Raw genomic sequence first — 12385 nt, 5'->3', positions numbered from 1 at the left:
TAGTGTGTTTTCCACAATAAAGTAGTTCTTTGTGTTTCACCTGAATGTTAGTCTGTCTAGTTATTTGGGTGGGCTCTGCTATAATTATTTTCTCCGCTACATAGCGGCATGTTCCAGGTATACGAAGGTCCTTTGGCCGAGCTACCCAGTCGGAGTAGCCGGAGTCTGTCACACTAAGTTACAACATGTCAGCTCCCATTGTTTTATAGGCACTAAAACTTAAAGTGATGGTAAACTCAAGCTTATGAAGTTTAATACATTGGAAGTACTCCTGGATATGTGCACAGTGATGCCTGCTTTTTTTATAATAAAACTTTTTTCAATGAAAATATAAATTTTTAAAGCCCCTCCATTACCTGTGTCCCGGCCGCCTCTGTCTGAAAATTTCTGTAATCTCAATTTGACAGACAGGTGCATCGTCCAATAGGGACTGCACCATACGCCCTATGTCAGTCTAGTATATGCACGCTCCCATGCTGGCGATTTAAAGCAGAATCACCAGAATTACTGCACAAATGTAGTTTTAGCTCCAATCTGACCACTGCTTATAGTGAACAGTGAATCTTCCTGTCCGTAGCGATTCACTGTTCACTGCAGCGGTGAAAACTGCACTTTTTTTTTCTTCTAAAATGAAGGATTGAAGGCTGTGCTGAAGAGTCTCCCCATGAACCGCCCCCCCCACCACTGTGTTCTTATAATCAATAAGGAATATGTAGCACCTTATAAATAAATAATAAAAATTATAAATGTGCTTTTACTTTAAAAATACTGTTTTGTTTTAATGACAATAAACTGGCTGTTTATAAAAAAGGATATTCACGCAGGAGAAAATAAAAAGTGCCGTTTTCACCGCTGCAGTGAACAGTGAATCGCTACTGACAGGAAGATTCACTGTTCACTATAAGCAGTGGTCAGATTGGAGCTAAAACTACATTTGTACAGTTGTAATTCTGGCGATTCTGCATTAAATCACCAGCATGGGAGCGTGCATATACTAGACTGACATAGGGCGTATGGTGCAGTCCGTATTGGACGATGCACCTGTCTGTCAAATTGAGATTACAGAAATTTTCAGACAGAGGCGGCCTGGACACAGGTAACGCAGCGGCTTTAAAAAGTAATATTTTCATTGAAAAAAGTTTTATTTAAAAAAAAAAATCAGGCATCTGTGCACATATCAAGGAGTACTTCCAAAGTATTAAACTTCATAAGCTTGAGTTTACCATCACTTTAATACTTATTTTTTCAATATTTAAACAGCCAATAAAACTTTAAAAAATACATCTACATGTTATTCTCAGACTAATCTTTTCTTTCAATGCTTTATTCTATCTAGCATTAATTTAGTGTTTAATGTGTCTCCATTGTGTGTTGATTACATGGAATAATGAGGATTGCTATCCTTGTTTACAAGTAAATAGAAATGATGGACAACTCATTTTCAGCCCTATTACACTAATGTTTCCAGAAGCTGCTATTTAATACTGAGCTGTAAGCGCAGACACTATATTATCTCGTCGGTGAACCATGAACCTGGATCAGCTCAAGTGGGCACATGTAACTTCATACACAAGCGCTGAAGCAGACGCTCATTCCAGAAGGTATGACATTAGGCAACAAAAAATGTCCTCAATGCTGTGATGCTCTATTGCTGAATTATACAAGCAAATAAGCCACTCACAAGCAATTCATTAAAATATGCTGATTATACTTATATTTCTTTTATTTTTATTAACATGACAGTTACCCAAATTATATTAATTTGTTTAAAACAAGAAAAAATATATATTTGAAATCCCAAAAATGACATTCAGCTAAAAGTTTATAAAATGCTGCACAGCTCATAAAATATTGTTTGGCCCAGCTGATCAAACAAAAAAAAACCCTCTGAATTTGGATGATTCTGGGAACTTCTAAAACTAAAGAACAGTATAAAAATAGATTGTTGTACATAACGATCTTTGTAAATCCTCAGATTCTTTCCATACTCACCAGCAAGTGTATAATCCATATCAAATCCAAAGCATTTGATCTTTTCCATTGCTAGACTTCTATTCACAAACACCCTAAAGGACAAGGGAATAAAAAATAATAAAAATCACATAAGTGAAATGCCTGGGAACAGAGTTCAAATAAGTTTACAGAGGAGCTCAATAAAGTTTAGCAACTGTGTCTGAGGATATAGTTTCCTTAAAGATGGATATAACAAAAACATAGATTTTATACAATATCCCTACTGACAATTTAAGGGGAGAAAAAACCTCCAGTAACAATGAGTTGCAGCTCTCTGGTCGAGGAGCTAAGCAATGCTAACAGATTCAGTACATTAACTGATATTGTGCCTAATTGTTTATATTACAGAACTATCCTTTTACGGTTTTAGAATAGCTCCGCCTTACTCTGTACACTTATTTTTTTAATAAATATTAAGCAATGACTCTTCTACCACTGACTCCTTTTCAAATCCATCAGCACAGGGTAACACTATTTATTTTCATGATTTAGATTTTTTAATCAACTTTTAAATTTACTCCTATTATCAAATTTTCTTTGTTCTCTTGCCATCTGTCAGCCTCTTACCTACATCAATCCTCAGATCAGTCCCCTGACCCTGTGGCCCTTCTCTCAGCCCCATACCTACATCAGACCTCAGATCAGTCCCCTGACCCTGTGGCCCTTCTGCCAGTCCCATAACTACATCAGACCTCAGATCAGTCCCCTGACCCTGTGGCTCTTCTTTCAGCCCCATACTCGCATCAGATCTCAGATCAGTCCCCTGACTCTGTGGTCCTTTTGTCAGCCCTATACCTACATCAGACCTCAGATTGGTCCCCTGACCCTGTGGCCCGTATGTCAGCCCTATACCTACATCAGACCTCAGATCAGTCCCCTGACCCTGTGGCCATTCTGTCAGCCCCATACCTACATCAGACCTCAGATCAGTCCCCTGACCCTGTGGCCCTTCTGTCAGCCCCATACCTACATCAGACCTCAGATCAGTCCCCTGACCCTGTGGCCCTTCTGTCAGCCCCATACCTACATCAGACCTCAGATCAGTCCCCTGACCCTGTGGCCCTTCTGTCAGCTCCATACCTACATCAGACCTCAGATCAGTCCCCTGACCCTGTGGCCCTACTGTCAGCCCCATACCTACATCAGACCTCAGATCAGTCCCCTGACCCTGTGGCCCTTCTGTTAGTCCCATACCTACATCAGACCTCAGATCAGTCCCCTGACCCTGTGGCCCTTCTGTTAGCCCCATACCTACATCAGACCTCAGATCAGTCCCCTGACCCTGTGGCCCTACTGTCAGCCCCATACCTACATCAGACCTCAGATCAGTCCCATGACCCTGTGGCCCTTCTGTCAGCTCAATACCTACATCAGACCTCAGATCAGTCCCCTGACCCTGTGGCCCTACTGTCAGCCCCATAACTACATCAGACCTCAGATCAGTCCCCTGACCCTGTGGCCCTTCTGTTAGCCCCATACCTACATCAGACCTCAGATCAGTCCCCTGACCCTGTGGCCCTTCTGTCAGCCCCATACCTACATCAGAACTCAGATCAGTCCCCTGACCATGTGGCCCTTCTGCCAGCCCCATACCTACATCAGACCTCAGATCAGTCCCCTGACCCTGTGGCTATAACAAACATTCTGACTGTGAGCTAATGGTTTGAATTGTTGTCCAATCAGCGCTCTCCCCATATGGCCCTTTTATTGTAGCTTGAGTGCTAGTTGGAGAACAATTCAAACTGTTAGCTCACAGACAAATTGACTTTTGAAGTGGGCGGCGGAGCACAGGGGGTATTTGAATTTCAAATTTATATTGGGAAGTTATAGTGCATCATTATTCCAACTGATTAATTAAACTCCATCTAAAATATCACTAACATTCCGGATCTGATTTTCAAAAGGGGATTGTTTACCATCACTTTTAGTATGATGGGTTGTGGTTTCCATGAGCAAAAACAGCTATTTGAAATACAAAATAAAACCTAAAGATGCAATTTCCTGTGCATTGACTACTCTGTAGCTAGACTACAGGGTGCTAGCTGAACACATCTGGTGAGTAAACAAGAGGAGAGGCATTTATGTACAGGCACCAATCAGCAGCTAGCTGCCAGTAGTGTACTATTGCTCCTGACCCTACATAGAAATGCTTTTCAACAAAAGATACAAAGGGAACCAAGCAAATTTGATAACAGAAGTAAAATGGAAAATCGTTGTATGCTTTATCTGAATCATTAAAAAAAAATGTTGGGTTTCATGTCCCTTAAATTTTTTACCTCTTCCCTATTTATAACATAAACAATGGTCCACTTCCCTACAGCTATCTCATTCCTGTACTTTTAGTGCAGATCGAATGCCTTTTTTTAGGTTGGTTGTGTACGTAGTTCTCAGGCACTACAATTTTATACGGAAATATATACATATTTCATTATATAAAAAATGTATGCAGCTTACAAAGACTGGGCCGTAGGTGGGGTAATTTTTTTTTTAAATATTTTTATTCAAGTTTCGTATATATACACATCATGTGCATAATAACAATCATCATGTCATTACATGTTTTGATGAGAACAATCAACATATTATTATTTTATTATTATTATTCTTTATTTATTAAGCGCCAACATATTCCGCAGCGATGTCCATGGATACAATTCATTTAAATAAAACAATACAAGACTTGTAAGAGACAGGATAAAATTTACAAACACATACAGGAGGGATTGAGGGCCCTATTCCCGTGGGAACTTACAATCTAGAAGGGTAGGAGTTTGAGAAACATAATACAGTTTCTTCCATAATACATCTTTTACATCAATTACATTTAGACTTGTAATCTTCTTCTCCTCATATGTATCTTCCAAAAAAAAATTTAAGTCAAATCTAAACAAAATTCACGAATGTATCTTCCCAGGTGGGGTAACTTAATGACCCCTTCCCAACACTCTACCTTAGATTTCTCCCTATAATCCACCAAAAAACCTTAGTCTCCAGTCCACCATATTTATTTTTCACAAATGAACTGAAGCAAATTATACCCTTGGCTACCAGTAAGAAAAGACTTTATGCAAACCTGGTCGATTGGGTTTTTTGGCTGTTTTTCAGCCAGTTTACCTTTTTTTAACATCAGAACAAATCACATGCAAATGATAATTTAAAAATATCAGATTAGGTACCGGTAAAGTCAACCATACAATGCATGGACAGCATTGACTACATGTTATTGACTAAATATGGTCAATAAAATGGACACATCAAACTCAACAGCCAAAGGCACTTGATAAATGTTCAACATGCACAAATAAAACGATAAGACGCAACGGATAAACAATAGGGATCTTGGCCACTGATCTGTGCATGCCTGGACCTGAAAAAACAAGATAGTGCTAGCCAACAATGGCATTTTTTTGATGATGATCAAATCAGGGCAAATAAAAAAAATACAAAAAATCACAAAGAAACCATCTACACAATATATTGACAGTTGCGTCAAAACAGTAATTTTAAACCCTGGTTGGCTGCCAGTGACATAAAAAGGTTTCCCCCCTTTCTACAGATAAGTACACAGAGCAATGATATGACCTTTGGCTGAGAGAAATACACAGAGCTGAAAGAGACATACGCAGCCTTTAAACATTAAGCTGCAGCTCAGAGGATCTAAAAAGCCTGGAGTTTATTTGTGCATGTTTTGTACAGATTTGACTGGACAGCCATTTTAAATGCTAAACGGTAACGTTTTATAGTGAACGCCTGACAACACTAATGACGGAACATTAGACTGACTGATTTGTCAGATCAGATAGATTACTAAACTGGATAATAGTGTTTCATGGATTTACACTGAAACTCTGCTCTTTAGAATGTATAACAGAACAACTGCAATGTAATAGGTCAATTTAAAAAAACAAAACATAGAAACATTACATATTTTTGGTTTAACAACTACATGTTCTGTATTTTGATAAGAGGCCTCTGAGAACATGAATATGTATTTGTACAAACGGGATCAGCACAAGCACAACACAAATAATTCAGTAAAATGTGTGAGTAAAGTGTCCGGTGCAACACCTTGTAGACCCCCCCCTCACTGGGTCTCAGTTTGAGTAAGTGCTATAAAAGGATAACAATAAAACGCAAAACATTTCTTTCATGATTTAGGTAGAACATACAATTTTAAAAAACTTTCCAGTTTACTTCTATTATCAAATTTGTTTAATTCTCTTGGTATCATTTGTTGAAGGAGCAGCAATGCCCTACTGGTTTCTAACTGAACACATGGGTGAGCCAATGACAATCAGTATATAAATGTACCCACCAATCAGCAGCTAGAACCTAGCTTCTTTGATGCTCCTGAGCTTACAAAGATAAATCTTTCAGCAAAGGATAACATCAGAAGGAAGCAAATTAAATAATATAAGTAAATTGGAAAGTTGTTTAAAATTGTATGCTATTTCTCAATCATGAAAGAAAAAAAATTGGGTTTCATGTCCCTTTAAAGTTAACAAACAAGAAGATTAACCCCTTGAGTGCTAACGATGGCTCTGAGCCATCGCAAATTGTCCCAGACAGGTGCCGACGATGGCTCAGAGCAGTCACTAGCACTCACCTAACTTGAGGGCTATCTGGGGGCTCCCTCCTACTTCCACCCCGGCAATCTGACCTGTATAGAGACAGGCATCGCCGGGGTTTGACGTTTCACGTGGTGACGTCACCCGCAATGAAGTGATGATGTCACCGCTCAACTTTATTTAAAGTTTACAATTACAAGTATAGGGAGATGGAGGCATGCTGCTTAGAAGCCTGTATCTCAGACATGTAAGCAGCTACAGACCCCCACCATTGGAAAGGTTATCACCTAACCTTTCCAACGGTATAAGTCTTGGGGATCTGTAAAAAAAAGTTAAAAGGAAAAAATAAATATTTTTAAAAAAAATGTAAATAAAAAAAAAGTTCAAAACCAGCTTAGCACCCAGGTGGGAAATGGCTTAGCAGCCAAAGGGTTAACCAGCAATATAATTACTATTGTTCTGAAAGAGTTGTCATCGGTGTAGGTAGGTAGATAACTTGTGGGTGTGTATCAACATTATATGGAGAGAACAATAGGGGTTGAAATAAGAAAGAGAGTCTGGGGGGGGGGGGGGGGGAATATTGTTCCTCCAAGGCCACACAAGGATATCCCAACCCCCCAATCCTCTATTTATATTGCGTTTGTGTGATCCTTGTTTATATATTTATCCCAGTAGAAATGTATCATGTGGAATGTAGGCATCTTTCCTGAAAGAACATTCCTCCAAAGACAAAAGTTTTGTAATTCTGGTTATTAGCATCTCCTCAGTTGGGGAGTTACATGTTTTCCAATTAATAGCTAAAATAGATTTGGCGCTATTAAATACAATCTGATTAAGTTTAGCTCTAATTTTGCAATGGTCTGTTCAGGAAGGGGACAGATAAATGATAGATAGATATAAATTATTTTTTATTTAAGATGGTTCGGATACACAAGGGGACCAGGGTCCAAAGGTTTTTCTCCGGCAAAGATTGGAAGCAGTTGAGTAAATACTATGAAGTTTAGTTGGGGTGAGGCAACATCTGGTGAGAATCTTTAAAGTTCTTGTATGCCTTGTGATACAGATGACATTGCAGTATTTGAGAATATTTGGAGCCAGTCTGAATCTCCTAAACAAGAGCAAATCTCACTTTTCCACTTTTGTACGTATGCTAGATCACGAGGCTCTTCTGTAGTAAATAAAAGTGTATAACTAAAAAATATAGAGTCCCTCATGGAGACAGCCGACCAGCAGAATTTTTCCAACATAAAATATAATTTTATCATAAGAAATTCACACTAAAAAAACGTTTACGTACATTATTGGAGAGACTACACATAGATAGTAGTTGCCAGCATTTGAAAAAAAATTTTAAGATTAACAAAGACCTCATGAGAGATTCCCAATCCCATGCCGAGACTGGGAAGCCCGAAACCGGGACTATCCCAAGAAAACAGGTACAGATGACCGGTATGATGAGCACGTTTTTTAAGTATGCATCTGTAAAGTACAACACAATACAATCATCTATTACGTTTTTGTCTAAAAAAAGGAGCATTATTAAGTAGTAAACATAACAAAGGCTCATGCTAAGCACTTATTTAATGCTAATAGGGCACTATACAAATTTCATATTCTCTGTTAGTACCCTGGATACAATCAAGTAGCAATTTGTTTGCCCAAAAGCACAGGACAATATGATTTAACAGAAACTGTTTAACTGATTTATCATTTGCTGGTGACTGCAGAGCATATTACGCAATACTGTATTCTTTACTACCTATTGAATCGCACATAAATGCACATTAATACATAATTACTATAGTAATTCAGCTAAACAGCATTCCTGGCTTACTTTTCACTCTAACTTTGCATATAGTAATTGTCAAAAAAAGAGCTATAAATTAGGCTCGCAATCACATGTCAAATTACTGTTCATGGTAGATCATACAGAAGCTTAGATCTCTGGTTAATTTTCTAAATATGCCCCAAATGTACCATTTTTTTAAAAATAAAAAATAACTGCACTAAACAGTTTTGGGGCTTTAAAGTTGGTGGTAGTGGGCTGTTAGAAAAAAAAAAAACGGCACTGAGAAGTGCCTTTTTTGTTAACATACTGACAGTGGTAAGCCTTCTCTACTCAAGTAGGTCCGTACTGGCTCCTTAAATCAGTGTTTCTCAACTCCAGTCCTCAAGTACCATATTTTCATTATATCTTAACTAGAGCATTGTTTCTCAACCGCTATCCTCAAGTACCCCCAACAGGCCAGGTTTTCATTACAGCTGAACCAGTGCACAGGTGACGTAATCAGCTGATGGGTGAGAGCAGGTTAGTAACCATGGTTACTGATCAGCTCATTATTTCACCTGTGCACTAGTTTAGCTATAATTAAAACCTGGCCTGTTGGGGGTACTTGAGGACCGCAGTTGAGAAACAATGAACTAGAGCAAAGGTTAAATAAATCAGCTGATGGGTGAGAGCAGGTTAATAATCACGGCTACTGATCAGCTGATTATTTCACTTGTGCTCTAGCATGAAAATCTGGCCTGGTAGGGGTACTTTAGGACTTTAGTTAAAGGGACACTGAACCCAAGTTTTTTTTCTTTAGTGATTCAGATAAAGCAGGCAATTTTAAGCAACTTTCTAATTTTCTCCTATTATAATTTTTTCTTCATTCTCTTGCTATCTTTATTTGAAAAAGAAGGTATCTAAGCTAAGGAGCCAGCAAATATTTGGTTGAAAACCCTAGACATTACTTGTTTATTGGTAGGTGAATTTATCCACCAATCAGCAAGAACAACCCAGGTTGTTCACCAAAAATGGGCCGGCTTCTAAACTTACATTCTTGATTTTCAAATAAAGATACCAAGAGAATGAAGAAAATTTGATAATAGGAGTAAATTAGAAAGTTGCTTACAATTGCATGCTCTATCTGAATCACGAAAGAAACTTTTTTGGGTTCAGTGTCCCTTTAAGAAACACTGCTCTAAATAAGAAAAGTGTTCGGTGGAATTTGACCATTAAAAACATTTGCAGAAAACAAGGCTCTATTATGTTCTACAAACATATTGATGATATGTTAATCTATTGCAAGGCTAAAGAAAAGTCTGGAAATTACAAGGTATTAAAACGCCCTTTAACCCCTTAATGACCACAATGTACCCTGTATGTCACTGGTCGTTAAGGGTTTTTTCAGGACATAATAGCACAAGTCTAGCAAGAACACGCTATTAATTCACTCCCTCCAGCAGGCTTTGTGTAATAGAGCAGTCTCAACGCTGGTGGCAAGACCGCGTTAAAAAGCAATCAAGTCCCAAAAAAAAGGCCAGTGACATACAGGGTACGTCGCTGGTCCTTAAGGGGTTAAATCAGTTCTCTATAGGTAACACAAAAGCTCAGTATATCATATTACATTACATATGTAGTCATTTGTCACAAGAAACTGCTGTAATTTATTTCTGCTGGAAACCGTTTTTTTTTTTATTATTTGATATCATTTAATATACTATAAGTTGGAAGACATGTGAGGAAAGATAAGTATACACTGTTAATCAGTGTGACTAGTCGGAACCATACTTACAGAGTTTAAAGACAATCTGTGCAAGAGGGGGGGGTAGTGTTCAAATAGAACAGCACACGTTCTTTAATAATGGAAAATGTACATATTACACACATCACATTATTTTATAGTCTGGTTTTATTTAAACTAAGGACAGGGGTAACCAGAAGTTTATAAAATCGTTCAAAACGCAAAACACGTAGTCAAAAAAAATAAATATGTAATAACTGCCATTAAAACTAAAAAAAATAGCAGACTATGAAGATTTTTGTAATTAACAGTTTACAGATAAAATGTGATCTAAGTCAGAACATTATTAAATAGCTATTTTGTGAATATTAATCTCCAATATGAAGTAGATTCTATTTCAGTTAAAAAATGTAACATTTTGTATGTTCTCATATTTGTTATGTGTTTTACCTACAAGTAAAAATCAACATTCTTAGTAAAAATATCAATTTCCCCAGCAAACAACATCATTGTACAGTACACAGTACCTGTGTTGGGTTTCAAGAACAATGGTGTCCATATATGTGGGAAGTGGCAGATTCTCCATATCACAAGAAATATAAGTGTAAGAAATATCTCAAACCAATTCACAGTCCTCGCGCTACTTGGTTAATGAAGAAGAATACATTTGATGATGCTTTTAAAAGATAGACATGATGACATCACTGTACTGTATTCTAGTTTCCTTAAATAGTTCAACAAAGGTGAGGAGCAAAAAAAAAAAAAAAATGAATTAAGTTTGTCTATTTGCCTTTTCAAAAAACTTAGGGTGGAGACTTAAAGCATCCAAATATTAAGAACAACAATAGACTTAATCATATTCCATAACATGTTTTGCTACTATCTATGCAATGACATAGCTGGCAAAAATCACATGACACAGAATGTAGACAGAAGGGCAACTCCTACATACATAAGATCATAGGCACTGTGTCATCTCCCTACTTAGGACAACATTCCATGCATTATTCTAGCCCCAATTGTAAAACCAAATTAATAGGAAATAAAATATGGCCAGTTTCTTTTTTTTTTTTTTTTTTTTATAGACATGAATACCACCATCTTAATAAATAACGGTTTACTGCACAAAAAGGTGGGGTTATTTCTGTTGTACCTTCAACGTGTACAGGTTTGTTTTCAAACAGCTACACATTATTCATCTACATAAAAACTGAACAACAGGTTAAAAAAGGTGCACTACAAGCTATAAAAATACACGTAATACAATAGGTTTATAATTCCTTTGTAGACGCCACTTTACAGGTGATAAATGTAGTTTGTAAAATGCGAATGCTAAAGATCCTATTTATTCTGGCATAAAATAAATTCCTTAGTAAAACAGTAATATTTATACAAAACAATTTCACTAAAATCTAAAAGTGAATTGTTATGCCCCATATACAAAGTTACTAAAGTACACAGCATTGTGGAACATACATACATTTTAAAAAGGTAAATTTATTACAAAATAACCATAGCAAGAGAAAAAATAATACATTTTTTGATTATTCAAAAAAAAGAAAAAGAAAAAAAAGTTTTATTTAAAGAGTTTAGGTCAGCAATGTCCGATTCAACATCCCAAGTCCCATGACAGTACCACTGTCCTATAAAGACGATGTAAAATTCGTATATTTTGGACTAAATCAATCATGAGATGGATGCATTAGTTCCTGGATACCAGAAAATCATGGCAAGGACTCCTTTGAAAATGTCACTTGAAGACAATGTCAATTTCATATACGTAGGACTAAATTAATCATGAAGTGGGCAATTAGTAAATTTTCTATAATTATAAAATACAAAACACATCTCAGGGTAATGGCAAAGAGGCTTATTAAGCTGCCATAAAAAGATGAATATCGGAAAAAGTAATGCAGCATTCTCGTGCTAAAGAGCAATGATTATCAATCAGGGGTCTGGGGTACCTGCAATGACAATATGCTTTGCTAGAGGTGTCATAAGAATTAGTCCTGGCGACATACAAATACCAAATTATTTATGGTATAATTGGGCAGTCACAGTTTCATCTATACAAGCTATAGCATTTAAAAACAAAAACTACTTACCTTGCTAAAAATGCATGAAGCCTTTAGCACTTTCCACAGTGTTCAAAATGCACTTCAATCGCCAGACATGCTTTTATCATCTACAGGAAATTAATCCATGGAAGTGTGAATTTTGAGGACTTTGGAAAGCACCAGAGGTATTATTACAGGGGTACATTACATACAAGAAAAAGTGTCAATACTTTAACCA

General features: G+C 37.1%; 1 protein-coding gene across 2 annotated transcripts in view; it reads right to left on the bottom strand.

Annotated features, from left to right (window-relative positions):
- NT5C2 (5'-nucleotidase, cytosolic II) overlaps positions 1-12385 on the bottom strand; it is a 325894-nt gene that overhangs the window by 197106 nt on the left and 116403 nt on the right. For both annotated transcript variants that reach the window (XM_053692454.1, XM_053692453.1), the window contains exon 3: positions 1993-2066. In XM_053692454.1, the coding sequence (XP_053548429.1) occupies positions 1993-2066 (74 nt within the window). The remainder of the gene's footprint in view (positions 1-1992; positions 2067-12385) is intronic.

Source organism: Bombina bombina, chromosome 9 (assembly GCF_027579735.1).
Source record: "Bombina bombina isolate aBomBom1 chromosome 9, aBomBom1.pri, whole genome shotgun sequence".
Taxonomy (NCBI): domain Eukaryota; kingdom Metazoa; phylum Chordata; class Amphibia; order Anura; family Bombinatoridae; genus Bombina; species Bombina bombina.
This window is presented reverse-complemented; position numbering and strand designations above follow the sequence as displayed.